The sequence below is a fragment of the Rana temporaria genome, chromosome 5 (assembly GCF_905171775.1).
Source record: "Rana temporaria chromosome 5, aRanTem1.1, whole genome shotgun sequence".
Lineage (NCBI taxonomy): Eukaryota > Metazoa > Chordata > Amphibia > Anura > Ranidae > Rana > Rana temporaria.
In genome coordinates this window covers 81,167,389-81,188,651 of record NC_053493.1, presented here as the reverse complement: position 1 = coordinate 81,188,651, position 21,263 = coordinate 81,167,389, and the positions used below count along the sequence as shown (strand labels likewise).

The window sequence follows — 21,263 nt, the reverse complement described above, 5'->3', positions numbered from 1 at the left end:
TCTTTTGGCACAGGTTGCAAATGGCATCACTGTTATCAGAGGCAGACACACAAAAAAAATGCCACACTGCTGAGCTTTGCAATGACGGCATTCTGGTGGTGGCAACAGCATGCGTTGATTGGCGTGCTGTCTGGCTGACCACGGGTGCCGATACATGCTGTCTGACTGTGCCACTAGCTCCTTGCGACGACCTCCCCCTGCTTCCAACTCGTCTCCTCCTCCTCTCTGTCTCCCCATCTGAACTTTCCCCCTGTTCTTCTTCTCTTCGAGCTGGCACCCACGTGACATCCCCGGACACATCGTCATGATCAACCGCTTCACTTGTATCTGATAACTCAGCAAAGGAAGCAGCAGCGGGTACATCATCATCACACCATACGTCCATGTGTGTAATGCTGCCTGACTGAGTCATATCCCTTTTATCTACAACCTCTGGCAATAATGGTTGCGCATCACTCATTTCTTCCAACTCATGTGTAAATAACTCCTCTGACAGATCAAGTGAAGCAGCTGTGATGCTAGTGTTGGTGGTGGCGGCATGCGGGCGAGTGGTAACTTGAGAGATGCCCGAAGCTGAGCTGGAGGAGAATGGTGCGTCAAGGTTCTGAGCGGAAGCTGTAGAAGATTGGGTGTCCTGTGTTAGCCAGTCAACTATGTCCTCAGAACTTTTCGAGTTCAGGGTACGTGGCCCCTGAACACTGGGCATTATTCTAGGGCCAAAGGGAATCACAGCATCACGACGGCCCCTGCGGGGTGGCCTGCCTCTGCCAGTCATTTTTTTTATTTGTTTAGTTGTACTATGCGTGCAAGCTACTGTGACACCAGATGAGTGGCACTGTGCACTGGCAGAAGTTGGCAGAGTAGACGCTGTAGGCCTGACACACGCCTGCAGACAACTAACTGCTATTCTTTTGCAGTCAAAATTGTGTTTTTTTTTTAAATTTAATCTACTATGCCACCAGATATATGAGTGGTGGCACTGGGCTAGAGGGCACAGTATACACTATGGGGGTAATCCACAAAGATCCGGCGTAACGTAAATTTTCCCATTTAAGTTACACTGCCTTAAAATTTCTACCTAAGTGCCCGATCCACAAAGCACTTACCTAGAAATTTTTGGCTGTGTAACTTAAATTCCGCCGGCGCAAGGCGTTCCTCTTTTCATGGGGGCGATTCCCATTTAAATTAGGCGCGCTCCCGCGCCGGCCGTACTGCGCATGCTCGTGACATAATTTTCCCGACGTGCATAGCGCAAAATTACGTTACGCCAAGCTTTGTGGATCGCGACGGGTCAATAAAGTTGCGTCGAAAAAAAAAAAAGATACGGCAAAAAAAAAAAAAAATTCAAAACAAAAAAAAAATCGTGTCGCTGGACAGAAGGGTCTGCTTTTACATGGTGTAAACAGTTTACACTTTGTAAAAGCAGCCCTAATTTTGCGTTTGCAAACTAAAACTTACGGAGAAAAAACAAAGCTGAAAAGCTTTGTGGATCTCCGTAAGTGCTAATTTGCATACCCGAGGCGGCATTTCGACACTAAATGCCCCCAGCGGCGGATGCGGTACTGCATCCTAAGATCCGGCAGTGTAAGTCCCTTACATATGTCGGATCTTCTGCCTAACTATGGGAAACTGATTCTGTGGATCAGTTCCATAGTTAGAAACAGGGATACGACGGCGTAACAGCAGTTGACACACGCTGGCAGCCAGGCAACTGACTACTATTCTATTGCAGTCAATTTTTTTTGTTTTTAAATGTTATCTACTGTGCCACCAAGATAGATGAGTGGTGGGTGGCACTGGGCACAGTGTACGCTGTACCCCTGACACACGCTGGCAGCCAGGCAACTGACTATTCTATTGCAGTAAAACATTTCTTACCTGGTATGCAACAAAAATATAAAATCTTGGGTCCATATAGTAAATATAGAAAATTCCTGGTTCCTAATCTCCCTAAATTGTTCAGTCGTCAAGGTAGCAATAGCCAGTTACAGGGCTTGGCTTACTAAGTCAAAGGAGGACTTCAAAAAACAGCACAGAGGCTTAGTGGTTAGCCCCTCTGCCTAGCAGCCTCAAGGTCATTGGCTCGACTCCCAACCACAACACTACCTGTATGGAGTTTGCATATTCTCCCTGTTCCATTGTGGGTTTCCCCCCACACGTCAAAGACAAACTGGTAGGTTAATTGTCTCCTGTCTTAATTGCCTGTGGTATATATATGTATGAATGTGATGTGGGAACTATAGGTTGTAATCTCCTCAAGGAGCAGAGCTGCACAAGGTTCAGGAAAGATCATGACAATAGTCAGCATCCATCCTTATGGCAGATTGACAGTTGGCTCTGCCTTTCAGTGCACAGCTGAGAGTCAGCAGCTGCAGCCCTCTCCCTAGCCCAGTGCTCCAGTATGCACTGTAGAAGAAAAGTGGGGAGAGCAGTGATTGAAAGTCACTGCTCTCTGTTCGGAGCAGAACGAGAACTGAGCAATCAGCAGTCATGTCTTAGATCAGACATGGGACAGATGTTGCAGCATGGAGGGTAGTATGGATTTTTTTTTATTATTTAGAAGTTCATATTTCTCCTTTATAAAGGAAGGAATACCATCAATGGAACAAGTAAATTATTTAGTGCAAAAATGGCCAGGTTCACAGTGGGAACAAAATGGAAAAGCAACTGCGCTAATATATTAAGTGGTAGAAAAATAAATACTACTGTGTGACAATCAAATGTGATAAAGTGAAGCTGCACCTTACTGGATATATACAAACAGTGAAAACAGAGAAAAAACAAGATGCGCTACACATAATATAAAAATGCATGAATGTATCCAAACCGAATAAAATTAATCATCCGTGAATAATATGAGGAATATAAATGAACAACAAATTATCAAAGAAAAGTCCTTAATAAAAGCAAAAAAGTCCTTTCACCAGTGAATATGAAAAGAAAAAGTCCATATTGGTAAGTGACAATCCAATAAGAAGAGATGCACGTTCCGCCCGACCTGGTTTCGCGACAAATCGCTTCCTCCAGAGGAAGCGATTTGTCGCGAAACCAGGTCGGGCGGAACGTGCATCTACATCGGTATCACCCCCCGTTGACTGCATTTTTCCACACCATTGATGGGCTGTCTGGTCTGCTTCCGGCCGGAGCTTCAACTTGATAAGCCTGTCAAACACTGCTAATCTGCAAGTGTGTTTTTGTCTTAATTTTTAAATAAACCAATTTTTTACGGATTTACACTATTGTGGCCTCCTATGTTTTTTATGTGGTATGGTTATCGTATCGTATGGTTATCGTATCCTCTAACACGGGAGTGCAACCGAGATCGTTATCTGGATTGTCCATACAAGCCTTTACTCTGCAGAGTTTAAAATCTTCATGCTACCTGGGGTCTTCTTTTAACTAAGAGACCACCAGGAATCTGGTAAGCAGATTCATTACTCGTTTGGTGGAGGTCTCTTCTTATTGGATTGTCACTTACCAATATGGACTTTTTCTTTTCATATTCACTGGTGAAAGGACTTTTTTGCTTTTATTAAGGACTTTTCTTTGATAATTTGTTGTTCATTTATATTCCTCATATTATTCACGGATGATTAATTTTATTCGGTTTGGATACATTCATGCATTTGTATATTATGTGTAGCGCATCTTGTTTTTTCTCACAGTGGGAACAGTCCATCTCTTTTTAAACTCCCCCTCCATGGGTATAATGCACCAAAATTAACAGGAGGAGGGAATGAATGACCTCTTCGAATTGAGAAAATCATTATATAAGGCCTACTTGACTACATAAAAATTCTAGCGATAAAATATCATCTACAGTCTCAGCTAAAAAGTCTGTGTCCCCCCTTACATTCTGCAAATGGACGTGAGTGAGGCAGTACTGACTGTAATGTCTGAAGTTAATCAAGCAGTGGAGAGTTAAAGGAGTATTTACAGATGTTAGTAATGAATGAATGACTTGTATAGCGCTACACATGCAAACTGAATCGCCTCTAGGCGCTTTTTCCAGCCAGTGTCTGCTTGGCTGGTGCAGTCATTTTACCCCGTAGGATCTCGACACGATTGGGACACACAGTCATACACACAGATATACACATATATATATATATATATATATATATATATACTGGGCCAATTTGGACAAGATCCAATTTACCTACCAGCATGTCTTTGGAGTGTAGGAGGAAACCAGAGTACCCGGAGGAAACCCACGCAGGCACAGGGAGAACATGCAAACTCCAGGCAGATGGTGTCGTGGTCGGGATTCGAACCAGCGACCTCACTACACCACTGTGCTACTATCAGTGGATAACCTTTGGAATAGATCAGGCATAGTGGTAGAGAATTCTGCTTTGGTGCGACAGGCTGTATGTTGCACATCTGTGGGGAGCCTGATTTAGGGGGCTGGAGCCAGTTTAGGATCCTGCTCCGAGACCTGAAGGGTACTTGGCGTTACTTCAGTGCCTGCCACAGAATTTCTTTTGTTTGTCCCAAGTGCTCCTGAGCTTCTGTAGACAACCCCAACAACCTCTGCTTTCCATGCCCCTTGCGTGCCCTGTTTTATGTCTTGTTAAGGAAGGACATGGTGTACACATATAGCCAAGAACTGGTAAATAGCAGAACAGGGTCTTATCCTGTCCATGATGATGGCCTCTTTCAAGCTCCACCTGTCACAGTTCTCATACTCTCAAAGGGTTCTTTAGGAGTTTGGGTGCCATAAGAATAAACCTTGGTCCCTATATAGCACCCTGTGGAAGACTCACTGGCTGCGCCATGTAATGAGGCGAGCAATAAACACAGTCCCCAAATAAAACATTACAGGCTGGGGGTCTGGGTATGATTCCCAAGATGTACAGTGCATCCGGACAGAACGTATTTACAGCGCTTGACTTTTTCCACATTTTGTAATGTTACAGCCTTATTCCAAAATGGATTAAATTCAATCATTTCCTCAAAATTTTACAAACAATACCCCATAATGACTACGTGAAATAAGTGTTTGAAATCTTTGCAAGTTTATAAAAAAATCACATGAACATAAGTAGTCACAGCCTTTACTTTTTTGAAGCACCTTTGTCACCAATTACAGCTTCAAGTATGATGCTACAAAAGCTTGACAAACCTATTTTTGGGCAGTTTCTCCCATTCTTTGCATGGCCATTCAAGCTCCATCAGATTGCATGGGAAGCATTGGTGCACAGCCATTTTCAGGTCTCTCCAGAGATTATCAATCGGGTTGAAGTCTGGGCCACTCAAAGACATTCACAGCCTTATTCCGTAGCCACTCCTTTGTTATCTTGGCTGCTTGCTTAGGGTCCTTGCCCTAATGGAAGATGAGCCTTCAACCCAGTCTGAGGTCCAGAGAGCTCTGGAGCAAGTTTTCATCAAGGATGTCTCTGTACATTACTGCATTCATCTTTCCCTCGATCCTGACTAGTCTCCCTGTTCCTGCTACTGAAAAACCATCCCCACAGCATGATGCTGCCACCACCATGCTTCACTGTAGGGATGGTATTGGCCAGGTGATGAGCGGTGCCTGGTTTCCTCCAGACATGATGCTTGCCATTCAGGTCAAAGAGTTCAATCTTTGTTTTATCAAACCATAGAATTTGGTTTCTCATGGCCCGAGAGTCCTTCAGGTGCCATTTGGCAAACTCCAGGCAGGCTGTCATGTGCCTCCGAGAAGTGGCTTCCATCTGGCCACACTACCATACAGGTCTGATTGGTGGACTGCTGCAGAGATGTTATTTCTTCTGAAAGGTTCTCCTCTCTCCACAGAGAACCGCTGGAGTTCTGTCAAAGTGATCATTGGGTTCTTGGTCACCTCCCTGACTAAGGCCCTTCTCCCCCATCGCTCAGTATGGCCTGGCAGCCAGCTCTAGGAAGAGTCCTGGTGATTCCAAACTTCTTCCATTTGGATCTTTAATGCTGCAGCAAATTTTCTGTACCCTTCCCCAGATTTATGCCGCGATACAATCCTGTCTTGGAGGTCTACAGACAATTCCTTGGACTTCATGGCTTGGTTTGTGCTGACATGCACTAACTGTGGACCTGATATAGACAGGTGTGTGCCTTTGCAAGTCACGTCCAATCAACTGAATTTACCACAGGTGGACTCCAATCAAGTTGTAGAAACATCTCAAGGATGATCAGTGGAAACAGGATGCACATGAGCTCATTTTTGAGGGTCATAGCAACGGCTGTGATTACTTGTGATATTTTTTTCATACAAACTGCTTTAACGTTGTCACTATGGGGTATTGTTTGTAGAATTTTCAACAAAATAATCAATTTAATCCATTGTGGAATAAGGCTGTAACATAATGTGGAAAAGGTGAAGTGCTGTGAATACTTTCTGGACGCACTGTACACTTTTAGATGAATGTCAGCAATGACAACTCTTATATATCTCCCATAACAAGTTTATGTGAATAAAATGTCCATTACCAGGATCCTCCAGTCATGGGCGTCTGCAGAACTCTCCCCCCCCTGAACTTTTTCAGGGGGGGCATTATTTTAAGGCCACCCATGCCCCACCCCTTTTTGACAAGGTTATGAAGGGGAGGGGCTTAGTCATTATCACATAAAGCGCAGGCATGTGCCCATCATATGCAGCCTCACTGTGCCCATCAAATGTGGTCTGTACAGTACAGAGAGTGTACAGTATGTGTATATAGTGGGGGTGGATGGTATTAGTATATACAGGAAGGAAGGTGGGTGTATATAGCTGTATACAGGACATATGATGTATATCTGCAGTCAGTGACGATGGAGGAAGGTCTCTATACAGAAAGGAAGGTGGGTATATACAGCTATATATACACCCACCTTCCTTCCTGTACATAGATACCTTCCTCCATCACTGACTGCAGGTATACATCATCTGTCCTGTATACAGCTATATATACACAGGACAGATAATGTATATCTGCAGTCAGTGATGATGGCGGAATACAGGAAGGAAGATAAAATGGATGTATATAGGACAGGACAGATGATATGATCTTTCCAGCAATATCTGTTCCACTTCCAACTTTCCGATTATATATATATATATATATATATTTTTTTTTTTTATTTTATGTTCCCCTGAATGTAACTGCTGTTAACTGTGGTTCTTCACTGCTGAAAGGTATGACATTTGACATCAGGATTTCCTGTGATGAGGCCTAGGCAGCGATGAGTCCTCCTTGCTTCCTCCTCCAGTCCTCCGTAAACTTTTTTTTACACCACTTTAGACCACTTGAGTGGGAACCTCTGGCCAGATCTATATCTGACAGTCAGGGGCGTAACTAGAGCATTTGGCACCTGGGCAGATCCTATATCTTGCACCCCCTTTCACTGATCATGCCCCCCTCATCTGTATATATGTCAAAGCTACACACACCTCTGCCCCCCCCTCCCCCACTGTACACAGCCTCTTCCCTTCAATTGGACTCACAGCCCCCACTTGTAAGTTGGTCTTCCTTGTCCCAGGTCCTGTTTCTACATGTCCCTGTGAAAATACATTACAGGCAGCACATGAGGGGTGCACATACAGGAAGTAGCTAGAGGTGGCAGTAAAGAGCTTGATGTGAGCTCAATGACACAGAGCAGCAGCTGGCGACTCCCACAAACAGAGAGCAAGCACAGATCACCCCCTTGCACCCACCACTGCCTTATCCCGGCTCTGATAGCCGGCCTGACACCCCCCAAATGTGTGGCACCTGGGGCGGACCCCCCCCATAGGTACGCCACTGCTTACAGTCTGTTCTGGTCTGAGCTGCTGTACTAATGATCTGATGTTAGTACAACGATCTCCCCCACTTAACTGTTGTGTTCTGACAGGGGGACAGCCCCCCCACCAGAACAAGCCATTGGCTGAGAGCGCTGATCGAGAGCCTGCCAGCTGCCATACACACAGGCTGAATGTCAGCTGGTTTTTATTGAACTGGTCAATATCACCCAACATTCTGCCCCTGTGTACGGGGCGTAACAAGACAAAAGGGATGCACAAAAATAATCAAAATACTTTGCCCGGGTATACAGTCCTATAGGCAACAAAAGTGAAAAGTCCTATTCAAATAATTGTGCCCCGATATACTATATATTGCAAAACAAACCAAAAACACCAGATCATTTTTTACCTGTAATTTATTGTTCAATTTCATATACAAAAAAAGATAAACTTGAAATAGTCCTTTCTAAAAAGTCCTCTTATTGGTTATGGTCTGACTGCTTCTCACAGGGCAAATACTACATTCATGACAATTTATCCTGGCACCCAGTGAAAAATAAAGCAGTCAAACCAGAACTTCACAATGTCTAATCTCAAACCTGATACATTTTTCCTCTAAACAGACTACAGTAAAAGGGGACAAAGCTTCACAGCAAATTATCAACTATGATACATTGTTCTCTTAAAACCACCTTAATTATTTACCTGCAATGTAATAAACACATGTTTTACTGATGGACATATCCATTTAAACACATAGTAGTATAAATAAATATGTCCCTCAAAGTCCATCAATCCAAATGGGTTACAGCAACAGGCTCAACTGTATATATAAGTGTATACTTATATTTATATATATATTCTTTAAACAGGATATTTTAGAATAATGATTGTTAAATCAGTAGTACAAGCTATCTCTGCTACATATAATTATAGCTACAATTGTGAAATATAACACACATGATTTCACTTCGCATTGTATTCAAATGGTACTTTATGAATTGGGACTAAATACTATAAAAAAAAAAAAGAAAAAAAAAAAAAGAAAGTGAAATAAAAAAAGAAAAAAAAGACATTGACCATCATCAAAAACTTCCCACCAAGCTGCTTAGTACAGTTACCAAAAACAAAATTATTTTTTTCTTCTGTAAAAACAGATTTAAAAAATCTTTGTACAAAGAATGTTAAAAGCATACACTTTTTCCTTAAAGTATTTAACAAGTTATTAAAAAAAGAAATATTTGGAGGATCCTACTGTCAGCATATTATACATGTTCATAAGACAGTTGTGTTTAAAATAATTCTAAATGATACATTCAGAAATGTGTCCCCTTTCCCAAAAATTAAATAACAATTAATTCTTACAATCTCAAAAAAAAAAAAAAAAAAAAATAGGATTCCTGATAAACTTTGAAGATCAACACAAAGGTCAACCTAAACTTTCACTGAACATGCAATTTGTACACAGATGACCTTACAGATTTTAAGAGAAACTAGAACCCATAATGCATGATGTTCCTATAGCAAAAGTGACCAATTAAGTAAACATGTAGAGAATAAAGTATACAAACTATGTATGTTTTTAAATGTATTGGCTCATATGGTTGAAGGAGATGTCATCTCGCCAGAGTAGCTGTATATCTGCCTCCTGATGAAGGTTCCTGAACTGTGCATGTTTTGTATGGGCAAATGTGTGTGTGTGTGTGTGTGTTTTTTCCCTCTAATGTTTAAATGTAGGCTGGTACTGTTCTTATTGTGACTGGTTTGTTTGTTTCAACGATGTGCGGTTTTCTGCTGTAAAATTTCAATAAAATGTAATTTACAAATGGACACTGGGAATTTAGTATTTGCTCTTTTAAGAGTATAATAATTTGTTTTTAGAAAATAAGGATTTGGATAAAACCTCCCCAGTGGACAGAACATACTTTGATTTTGCAATCTTTTAGCAGTAAAAAAAGATATGCACTTGTAGCTAGGTTTAACTATAGGAACAACATGAATTAAAGCTTAAGTTTTTCTTTGAAAACGGCATTGTGCAGATTGAAAAAATAGTTACAGTTAAGACGCCAGTGATTACATTTTATCGAAACAAATAGCTTTTGAAATTGATACTTCAAGGTGATTAATTGCATCTTACTATGCTTCTCCAAGATTGGAGACATTACAATACCCTTGGACCAGATTCTTCAAAATAAGAATCTAAGAACCACTATGTACACAAACGTTTGACACATACTCAAACACTGACAAAGCCAACTTATCTTTTCCGTCGGATTTACAGAAATATTACTAAAGAAGTTCCTTTTCACTGAAAAATAAAATGGACGTAAATTCATCTCACCCATTCCTTTCTCAAAATAACATATGTGAGTAATGGGCTCTGACTCTTTATATCAAAGATTGGCATGGTAAGCATAAGCAAGGCATGGACTATCCTTAAAAGTTTAACTACCTGTGTGGAAATATACCTGAAATATAATGTGCATTAAAAAAAAGCTAGAGTTCTTAATTAAGGAATGCATTTTCTACCAGTTAGTATTTAGCTTTTCATACTGTAAACAAAGCAACAGATTCTTTTTTTGGATTTTTTGGGGGGATTTAAAACAAATTAAGGCTTAAACATGACTTTTTTTTATTTTTAAAATCAGAACAAATCTGAAAAAAAAAAAAAAAAACATTCTACTGAATTTAAAAGTATTTGCTATATTTATTTTTTGGCACATAGTAAAGTCACTTGAGGGATGTACTTTATTCATTTTTATGTAAATAAATTAAGCAAATTTCTAACAAAAAACATATATCTCCCCATACATTTCTGGGTGACTTTATATTTGCATTACCTGATTTAAAACCTGCTTTCTCTTTCCTTTATTTTAAATTGGCCATTTACAAATTTAAACCAAGAAAATTAAGAAACAAGGAATTTGACATTAAGCTAAATAAATTAGTCAGGGTTGTAAAAATGCATACTATGAAATAAGTCAACTGACAACCCACATGATGTCTTCCGGAATCTATACTTTGAATCTGGGAAGGGAAAGTTCTAAAAAAAAAAAAAAAAAAAAGTAATAAATAAAATAAAAAATCTTAACACATTTTTCAAATTTCAGAAATCCACACAAAAGGTCCTCTATCTTTTTGAATGGGATATCCGTAATGCAATACTGTTTAACGGGAGCTATGAGGTAATTGGTTTACAAAAGTCACTGAATCCCAAGAGTCAGATCAATAATTACAAGACCATTAGAAAATAAAATGTAGGTAAATGATGAGTCAAATCATGAAGCTTTGCACAGCTGTTTTGTTCCTCCCTAGTGAAACAAAGGCACAAACATATTCTTGTTTAGATTTAAAACATTTAAAAAAGTGTTCCATCACAGAGGAAATTACAAAAGATTTGAGGTCTTATCATAATCCATGAGATATACAGAATGCACAAATGTTAACAGAATTGTTGTTAATAGAAAATAGATGACCATAATAAAAAAAGGTATGTACATACATAGAATAATTAACAGAATGACCATCACTGTGACTTTTAAAAAAAAAATTGCTACAAAATGTTTCAAGGTTCCAACAGAAAACTTTTTGCTATTGCATCTGAATAATACAAACATCTACGATCATATTTTAATGAAAAATTATTGCTAACTTTCCCCATTTCTATTTATTATATGTATCAAGTAGCTAGGTTTTCAGATTGGCATCTTTTTTAGGAAACAATTTTAAAAGTTACAGGAATGCAGACTGTACATTGAGAATTGATTTAAAAAGTCCAAACGATTGGAGTTTACATTTCTGTGAAAGTACATCCATATACCAACCATAATACACATAATTTGTAGGGTGAAGTACTTTAATATTTTCCACATATTTATTTCATAAAAGGAAAAGTAACTGTGAAAATACAAATATAACATCAGTACAATTTACTTTTTGCCTTATTAAGTACATGGATTGGCATGTAATGTCAAAATATCACTTGGTGTCTATAACAAAAACACCAAAAATTAATTATAAAGGCTTGTTTTTATTTTGTTTAATTATTCTGTGATTTTGACAAGTATATTATTTTAAAAAAAAATCTACATTTAAGATAAGTGCTCAGATTTGTACATTTTGTTTGCTAGTACTAGAATATATTCACAATCAACTCTCAATGTACATCTGCATTTCTCATTGGCTCCTTGAAACAGAATCATTCTTATCGTCTCCCTAAATTTATCAACCTTTGGTTTTGGAAGAGTTTCACTTCTGTAAGACCTTGAAAAATGTAGCAATGTTTTCTTTAGGCATTTTTCATAGACAAATTATGTTATAGTTAGGTTACATGTCAAACTGATTTAATCTAAAAAAATACACAAAAGTTATGTTAAATGTTTCATGACCAACAAATGGATAGTTACATCGCTTTGATAAAAAGTGAATGTGTCAGGTAATTTTCATGGGATTTTTATAATGTGTGCAAGATGAACATTTCCCTACGGACAAAGCTAATTTAACTGCTGAAAGTAATACTTTTGTTCACAAGCAAATCTACATGCAACACTTTGTAAAATTGTGTTCTGCATTTAAGTGAATGATTACTTTGGTTACCTAAAAAACTAAAAAGCCATTTTTTTTCCCCACACATGGAATTCTTAAGAATGAAGCATAGGGTTGATGTATTCACCCTCATGAACACATCATGTTGTGATAAAAAGATTTTTGTTCCACTAAACACATAACATAACTTATGTTACAGTAATGTATTAATCTATTCCCTATAGAAAAAAAAAGGTTTTGTACAGATTGTACAATAAAATCCCACATACCGATTCTGGTTATTTTCCATATATTCCAGGTTTGGTTGTGTAGTACTGACAACATAATATAAAAACTTCTAAAATAATGCTAAAACTGGCAAAAAAAAAAGTCAGGCACATAATGTGCCATTTTTGCAACAACATTCTAATCACATGATCATACTGTCTAAAAAGACATACATCTTAGTAGAAGGCTATCAAATCAAATATGGCACTTGTACTTAGGACATTAAAGCTTCGGAGATTTGCTTTTTTTTTAATTAGGGAAGGAAAAACAGAACAGCTGCAAAGTTCACTTGGACATAATTGAGAGATGACAGTAAGCCTTTCCTAATAGAAATGAAATAATGAAAAAAAAAATGGATATTCAAGGTGCAGTTAAAGAAAAAGACCAAATAAATAGTCTTTGTTAACAGTATTTGTGAATAAAGGCACATTAACAAAACACATAAAAGTATATATGTAGCTTAGGTTTAGGGTAATCGTAATAACCATATTAACCCCCAATCCCCTCCTTTCCTCACAAACATTTTTTTTATAATGGAGAACATGGTAGGAAACTACCAACTGCAAGTCTTTTAAATGTCACTCTGCAGACAAAGAAAATCCAGATTAGGAATGACAGAAAAAGAAAAGGCTTACCGTCGGTTAAAAATATACATGGCTAAACAGCCATTACAAATGTATGAATGATACCAAATTATCTTATTTAGGCAGTTAATCTACAAATTTATACAATTATTTACAATGGTGCTCTGATAAAAACAAAAAGGTAGCACTTCCTAAGAGATTCTGAATTTTTTTTTTCCTTTTAATTTTTTTTTCTTTAAATTCCCTTGTCAGAAAAGCCAACTTACATTAAAATATACTTACTACAAGACAACACAACTAAAAATATATAATAAACTTATACAAGTACAAAATTCTGAGGTATTTCTGGTTTGAGGTGGTCTATGGTCATGAAATATTTTGAAATTTTATCTATTTTTTTCTTTTGTAATTGAACTCCATCATGTATTGGATAAAACACAATGCGTAAACTGTGCAGTTACCCAACACATAAAGAGGTCTACCTTGGAAGCCACGTAAATTGAATGCGTTTACTTAAAAAAAAAAAAAAAAAAAAAAAACATTGCTTGTTTTGCAGATGAAAATGTATCCAAGTATTGAATCAGCAGCATCAGAAACATTCACTGACTTGAGCAAGGTTATGGCAAATCTAGTGGGATCTGAATATGCACCAAGCTAGGTTTTAAAATTCCAAGGTACAGAGAAGGAATACCTTACAGCAACACCAATGCAGGTAAAAAGGATGTTTACATGCATCACGTGAACAGATTGTTTTTGTTTAAAGCTTTTAATGGTTGCCAAGCCCATGACCCGTTGATGCTAGTGTGGAGTCACCTGGTTATCTAACAAGGCAGCTGACATTTCCTGAACATTAAAAAATACATTTCCAGTATATCGGTGTTCTTAATTGCCTATATGGACTTTGTAGACCAGGTCTGTGCAACCTAAAACTATGGAGATGTAATGGCCCCCCCACATCCTGCCACAGCCACTAGAACATGAACAATCTCCATAGCCGAAGGACTGCAAGATCATGATTCTTAGCTTATACTAAACCACGCCATGAGACTATTGAGGTCTTCCTTTCTCTGTCCTGGTTTTGTATGGCAATGCTCTGCTCTGAAAAAGCATCCTTCCCCTTTTAAATAATTTTACCTGAGGAGTAGCTTCATAGAAATAAACCATTTGCCAAATGCTGCAGTGTGCAACCACCATCTGCCCTGCCCACACAAAGAACCTCTGAAATATTTAGCTCTCAAAATGAGAGAACATTCGGTTTTGAGTTTCTCTACATGTTACAAAGACACCCGTTAGATCCGTAAAAGACACAACAGACAATTTTTGGAGAGCTAGGTCCAGAAGGTAAGAATAGAAGGTGATCACGGTTGTTGAGAGGAAATCCTGTTTGTGGAAGGTGTATCTTATGTAACAGTCTTTAGCTTACTACAAAGTTTGCAGCATTTTGTAGGTGGTCTCCAATGGGTCCTCTCCCGAGGACCTCACACATTAAGAGAAACCAATATATTACCTAAAAAGGAGTTTGCTGAGGTTCTGAAGTACCTTCACCGTTTTGCATTCATAAGTCGGCACCTGAATGCTTGCTGAGATGTTTGTTTTCTTTTTTTTTTTTTTTTTACAGTTTTTGATTTTTTAATATTCATATATTTATATATATGTACACAATAGAACAACGTGCTGGTAAAATTGATCCAACCCATCCCAACGAGAAAATAATAATAAAAAAAAAAAAAATTCAACAAAAACCCATAATAATAAAAAAGTCAAGTCAAAATAGCAGCTGCGTTCGTGTGTATGTGTGTAGGTGTATTTTTTTTCTTTTTTTTCATTTTTATATAGAATTTTTTTTCATAGATTTTTCTGCTGTTTTGAACCTTGAGTCTGGAAAGACAAAAGCAACGATGACTCAGATACTGGACTCTTTGGGCGGCAAGTCCACATTGGTGACAGATGTAACAATGGATACAAGGCAGTCCGAGGTAGTGCCATTAACTGATTTGCGGATTTGAGAAATGCGTTCCTCCACACAGCCTGCGGACAGCCGCGCTTCTGCATCATGGTCCCAGCACTCTTCAATTGTGACACATAACTGAGCCAAACCCTGTCAACATAAAAGGGTTACAGTAAATGCTTGCTATCTATAACATGACAATCAAAAAAGTTACACCATTTGGGCAGATTTGTGACAATAGAAGCAAAATTATTAATGTTGCTCATAGCACCCAAAATCCATCTTTGTGAAGACACACTGGTGCATCATTTATGTGTAAGGACTTTCTCTAGTGAGGTCAGAGACAACTCATCACACAATTTCCTTTTCATCTAAAACCTGGCAGAGTGTAGCCTGGTATCACTGCCAGCTCAGTACCAAGGTAAACATTAGTGGAAAATATAAGGAATCCACAGATCTTATTATTCTCTCATAAGAGAAACATGGAGGCTGCTATGGTTAACCTTTTCATCTAAAATTATTGTTGCCTGATTAATGCAGGCTTTCTTACTTCTACTCTCTGGGTCACTGACATAGGCTAACTATACAAATATCAATTTCAGCCTTTTTTTGATCTTTACCACTTGAGCTCCAGAAAATGTTGCCCCCTTTATGACCAGGCCATATTTTGCTATTCCCGACTGAACTAATTTAACTGTCAATTGCGTGGTCATTGCGTGTTTGGGTAACACTGTACCCAAACAAACAAACAAAAAAATAAATAAATAAATAAATAAAAATAAATAAATATATATATATATATATATATATATATATATATATATATATATATATATATATATATATATATATATTTATTACATATTACAATGTATTACACAAATAGAGCTTTCTTTTGGTGGTGTTTGCATGTTTTATTTTTTTATTATATAAACGGAAAAAAAAAAGACTGAAAATTTAGAAAAAAATGTTTTACTTTCTGCTATAAAACCTATTCAATTAAAAATATTTTAAAAATGTTGATTTAAAAAAATCATATTTCTTCATAAATTTAGACCAAAATTTATTCTGCTACATGTCGTTGGTAAGGAAAAAAACAAACAAAAGAAAAAACAATAAGTGTATAATAATTGGTTTGTGTAAAAGTTATAACGTCTACAAACTATGAGATATATATTGGAATTTTTATTCATTTTTTAATACTACTAATGGCAGCGATTAGCCACTTATAGTGGGAAATCTGACACTGACATTTTGTGGGAACTGACATCAGCAGTGACGCGATTACAGTGATCACTGCTAATAATATGCACTATCACTGTGCTAATGACAATGGCTGGGAAGGGGTTAACATCTAGGGGCAATCAAGGGGTTAATTGTGTGCCCAACAAGTGTTAATGTGTGTACTTTTTGCTAATTTTTAATACACAGATTTGTTTCTTTTCCCTGCTTTGCAAGGAAAATAAACAAAGCAATTGGTCCTTCTGTATAGAGCCTTGTGTTGTTTATCAACACAGGGCTCTAGGCTGTGATTCTATACAGCTGATCAGCAGGTGCTGGGCATGAATCATTGGCCAGGATCTGCGTACTAATTCCCGCTGTGTATAACCACGAACCACAAGAGAGTAGGCAGGCGGGGGGCACACGCGTGCCTGAAACCCTGTCCTACTTGTCCCTCCACTGAATTTACAATGTTGGACTGATAAAAGGCCTCTTTTAGGACCATAACCGAACATGTTTTGCAATACAATTTTTCTCATAGTTGACTACTTTGGGTCAGTTCCTGACACCCAATTGTGGTCTTCCATGGATTGCTGTCCTAAACTCCTTACCCTTAACGCATGTAATTATAGATAACTATTTTGCACTCTTTTGTATTATGTTATAATGTTTTACTGTAATTTTGAAACAATAAAAATTATTGAAACATAAAATAAGAACAGAGGGAAGATGGAAAAAAAAAGAAAAAAAAAAAGAGGAATCACACATTCAATTTCCTGGCATTTGTTTTTGTTGATAAATCCAAAGCAGGATGAGAATATTTGAATGAAATAAAAGTGGCACTTACTGGATGTTTTAACCACTGGTCTTTAAATACAGGGCGCATCTTCTTGTGCACCACTACTTCCTGTAAGTCTTCTAAAGAAGGATGCTGACCAATCTCTTCTTCAAATGGTAACATATACTCATCAACAGGCCCTGGAAAACAAAGTAGTAACATATACTCATTAAACAGGCTCCAGACAAACACAGATTTATTTTAGAAAAAAAAAGTTCAGCCATAAAAGTATTTTTTTTCCGCTTTTGTGAGAAAATACACCTGTAAAGAAGTACAGTGCTAAGGAAGTAAATGCTGTAAATTAAGAATGATTTGGGAAATAGAAGTGTTATCGTTTATTTTCATGAAATAACCTCGGTACACTTTCAGTTTTTGAAGGAACTCGGCAGGTAGGTTTTTCCAAACATCTTGGAGAACTAACCATAGATGTTCTGTGGATGTAGGCTGCCTCAAATTTGTCTATTCATGTAATCCCAGACAGATTCCATGATGTTGAGACATGGAAACAAGGCTAAGCGTCTCGACCATGCACGAAAATGATAGGAACCGAGGGGCAGAAAAATGGCAACAGGTGCTCTGGACTGATAAATGGTTAGGGCTGTGGTTAATTCTCCAATATGTTTGTTTGGAACAACCTACCTGCTGAGTTCCTTCAAAAATTGTCTGCAAGTATAGCTAGAAGAATTGATGTGGTTTTGAAGGCAGTTAACTATTGATTTGGATTTCTTTAGTTTATTTACTTTCCATTTTGCTAATTGACAATCAGCTTCTAACATCAGTTTGTTTAATTAAGCATTGCCAAAAAAAAGAAAAACATGGCAGCTGATTGGTTTCTATGCAGAGCTTCACCAGATTTTGTACTCTCCAGTTTCAGTAAAGCAACCCCTTTAAGTCATATACAATTTATGCCACAACATCTTGTAAACAAATGTTAACTTAAGCCATCTCTAAGGGAGTTAAAGACTTACCATCAGCAGCTGTACATCTAGCTACAATCTCCCACAGAACGAGCCCCATGGCATACATGTCTATCCTGAGAAAGGCATCTCGCTGGAAGTTTATTGCTCCTTCTAGCACCTCTGGAGCCATATACCTCCTCGTTCCAACCTAGATAAATATGACAAAGTTTGCCATCATATTGCATAGTAAATCAATCGGAAAAATACATCTAATGAAAGTTAAATATAAAGCACATAAACAGCCAAGACCTTTGTTTTCCCCATTTGCCATGGGGAGGTTTCCCTTTACTTACTGTACTATAGACGCAACAGGAAGTAAGAGGAAATCTTTTAAGTTTAGGAAATACCTTCTTAGAAATGTTACCCCAGGAACATTTGTTCCTATTGGAAGATTTTGCATATATTCCTGTTCCAGGGTCAACTCAAAATTTTAGATTTTCCATTCATTTGAACAGTAACTAGGACAAACAGGTGGGGACACATCTCCCTGATGGGGACATAGACAGTAATTAAATACTAACAAGTATTCCAACACCTTACAAAATCAAAAAATGTTTTGCCTTTAGATTCACTTAACATCTTAAAGTTATTCTAAAAGGTTATTATTTTTTTAATTAACAAACATGTTATACTTATCTGCTCTGTGTAATGGTTTTACACAGAGCAGCCCCGAACCTCTTATTTTTGGGTCTCCCACCGGCAGTCCTGGTTCCTCCACTCTGCCGAGTGCCCCCATAGCAAGCCTCCTACTATGGGGGCACTCGAGCAGGCTCGCTCTCAAGCCGCACTCCTGTAAATGGACATTGTCCATTCACACACACAGCGCGGCTTGACCACCGCCCCCCACTCTCCCCTCACTGGCTGTTATTAACAGCAGCAGGAGCTAATGGCTGCCACTGCTGTGTGAGCCAATTAGAGAGAGACCCAGGAGAGCTGCTCATGTATGTCGCTGGATCGAGGGGTGGGGGCTCAGGTAAGTATAGTTAGTACATCTAAAGTACAATTTTTTTTCTGGGCTAGAGTAGGGCATAGTTAAAATCCCTTGCAATATGTGTTCTATTAGGAAGAAATTCCTTCCTATCCTGAAATACAACAGGAAGTTAGAGGAGATCTCTCCAAAGTGAGCAAAATCATCCAGAAAAAAATGCCCTTATTGGAAGATTTGTCACCATTACTATTCCTACAGCAACTCCAAATTTTTTATTCTTTTTTTAATTTTCAGTCCCAGTGACACTAGTCATCATGACGAATTGAGTGTAAATATCCCTAGCAAAAACATAGACAGCAAATGAAACCCGACAGTGGTTCCAACCATAGCCAATTGTATTAAAAAAAAAAAATGGCTTTAAAAACACTTTAAGAAATAAGGAGAATACTTGCCTGCCCATGAGTATCACCAGGAGGTTTTCCAGGTTCAAACCGTACAGCTAACCCGAAATCTGCCAAAATTGCGGTCAGATCATTTCTCAACAATACGTTCTTACTTTTAAAATCTCTGTAGGAGGAAAAAATAAAAATAAAAATTAGGTTAGACAGAATCAGCTAAGAAACAGAACAGAATAAAAAAAAGGCAGCAAAGACATATACTAGATATCTAAAAACTTGAACGTGTAACCTGTATTAAGATCCCAAAGAAGAGCTCTACTTTTTTGTGCCATTTAGGGCCGTGTTAAAATCTCACCCCTTGAGCAGAATGCGGTCACGAATGATGGATGGTTTTACATGCAAATATTGCTAGTGGCTATTATAGCGGCTAGCAGTAATCACTGTGTTCTCCCGGTGGGGACAGGATTTACAGGAAAGAAAATCGCTCCGTCTATAGCCGGCTTAATGCATGCAGATTTATACTATGTACAGCATATACAGGCCGAATTTAAATAAATCAGTTTTTATGTTGGCATGTGACATCTTTTAAAGCACAGGGAAAGAAGAGATGGAAAAGTTGTATTTGCTATTATACAAAAGAATTCATCAGGTTTAACAGGGCAGTTATCCTTTGAATTTTTCCTCGTCCCTTGTGTCTTCACATCAGCCCTAGCATAAATTTAAAATGAAAATAGCAGCTGCTTAGTCAATAGACAAAATCTGAATTAGCAAGGGGGCACACTACTGTCTGCTTGTTCGAAATCTCTAGCACATAATGAGTTAGACGTCATTTTCTTCTGACACAGCAGCACGAGAAACATTGCAGATCATTCAACCGCAGAGGAAAAGAGGAATCTTCTGTTAGGAGTTGTTATAGTAAACCCGTCATAAGAGAAATATGTGGTCTGCCATTGCCAAATGTCTTGTACATGAAGGTTTTACTTTGTGCTTATACCTTGTTTATCCTCTTATTTTATTGTAATTCTAAAACAATGGACTTCTTGTAGTTTTCAAATTACACGAAGCTCCCACAATTCCCATGGTAGCCAGAGGCCATGCAACCTAGGCCACACAATAATCTAATTTGATAAAGCTCTTATAAAGCACACATACAGTGCGCCCGATTGATTCACGTGAAAGAGCCACTTTTTGATGGCCAGAATTCTTCCCATTAAACAAAAAGTAGCAACAAATTAGAATTTGTCTCTGGAAATAGATGCAAGTCTTCCCTTGACAATCCCCTCTAGAGTGCAACTGACAAATCTTTTTTCCCTGATTAAGTGGACTGTTAAGGCTATTGAATATCAAAGGAGAAGTTTTGCCAATAGTACCATGTGAACAGAGGTCTAAGGGCCAGTATATTATATGGCTTCTCTGCCTAAATGATCTCTCCACCAGCTCCAAAAGGATGTGCTAGTCAATACTTCTGCATCCCACAGCCATTGTCTAAAATAATATCTTATTCACAACTTCCAATCTAATCTTAAGGCTGCATTCACACCTGAGCGTCGGTCGTTCGGTCGTTTTTTCGTGCGTTTTGTTGCGCGTATTCATGCTTATTTGCGCGTTTGCATACAGCGTCGTCTGACGTTTTTGGAAAAATTATCATCTTTTCATCACTTGTTGCTATGTTGGTAGATTTTTTTAATCTTCTGGCTGGGTGAAAAGTTCTATTGATAAAGCGACGAAACGCCCGTAGCAAACGCTCGTTGTCGCGCAAGTCGCTTGAATCGAGCGTTTCCATTACTTTCTATGGGAAATGGAAACGCTCAAATACGCCCAACCTGCCCGATACGCATGACAAAAAAGGGTCCGG

At 38.2% G+C, this 21,263-nt stretch overlaps 1 protein-coding gene across 1 annotated transcript in view; it reads right to left on the bottom strand.

Annotated features, from left to right (window-relative positions):
* Window positions 1-12,774: 12,774 nt before the first annotated feature.
* Window positions 12,775-21,263, bottom strand: part of ACVR2B (activin A receptor type 2B) — a 226,100-nt gene continuing 217,611 nt past the window's right edge. The window contains exons 8-11 of the mRNA XM_040352755.1: window positions 19,463-19,577; window positions 18,092-18,230; window positions 17,133-17,263; window positions 12,775-15,214 (exon numbers count right to left, since the gene is read on the bottom strand). Of these exons, the coding sequence (XP_040208689.1) occupies window positions 15,020-15,214; window positions 17,133-17,263; window positions 18,092-18,230; window positions 19,463-19,577 (580 nt within the window). The 3' untranslated portion in view covers window positions 12,775-15,019. The remainder of the gene's footprint in view (window positions 15,215-17,132; window positions 17,264-18,091; window positions 18,231-19,462; window positions 19,578-21,263) is intronic.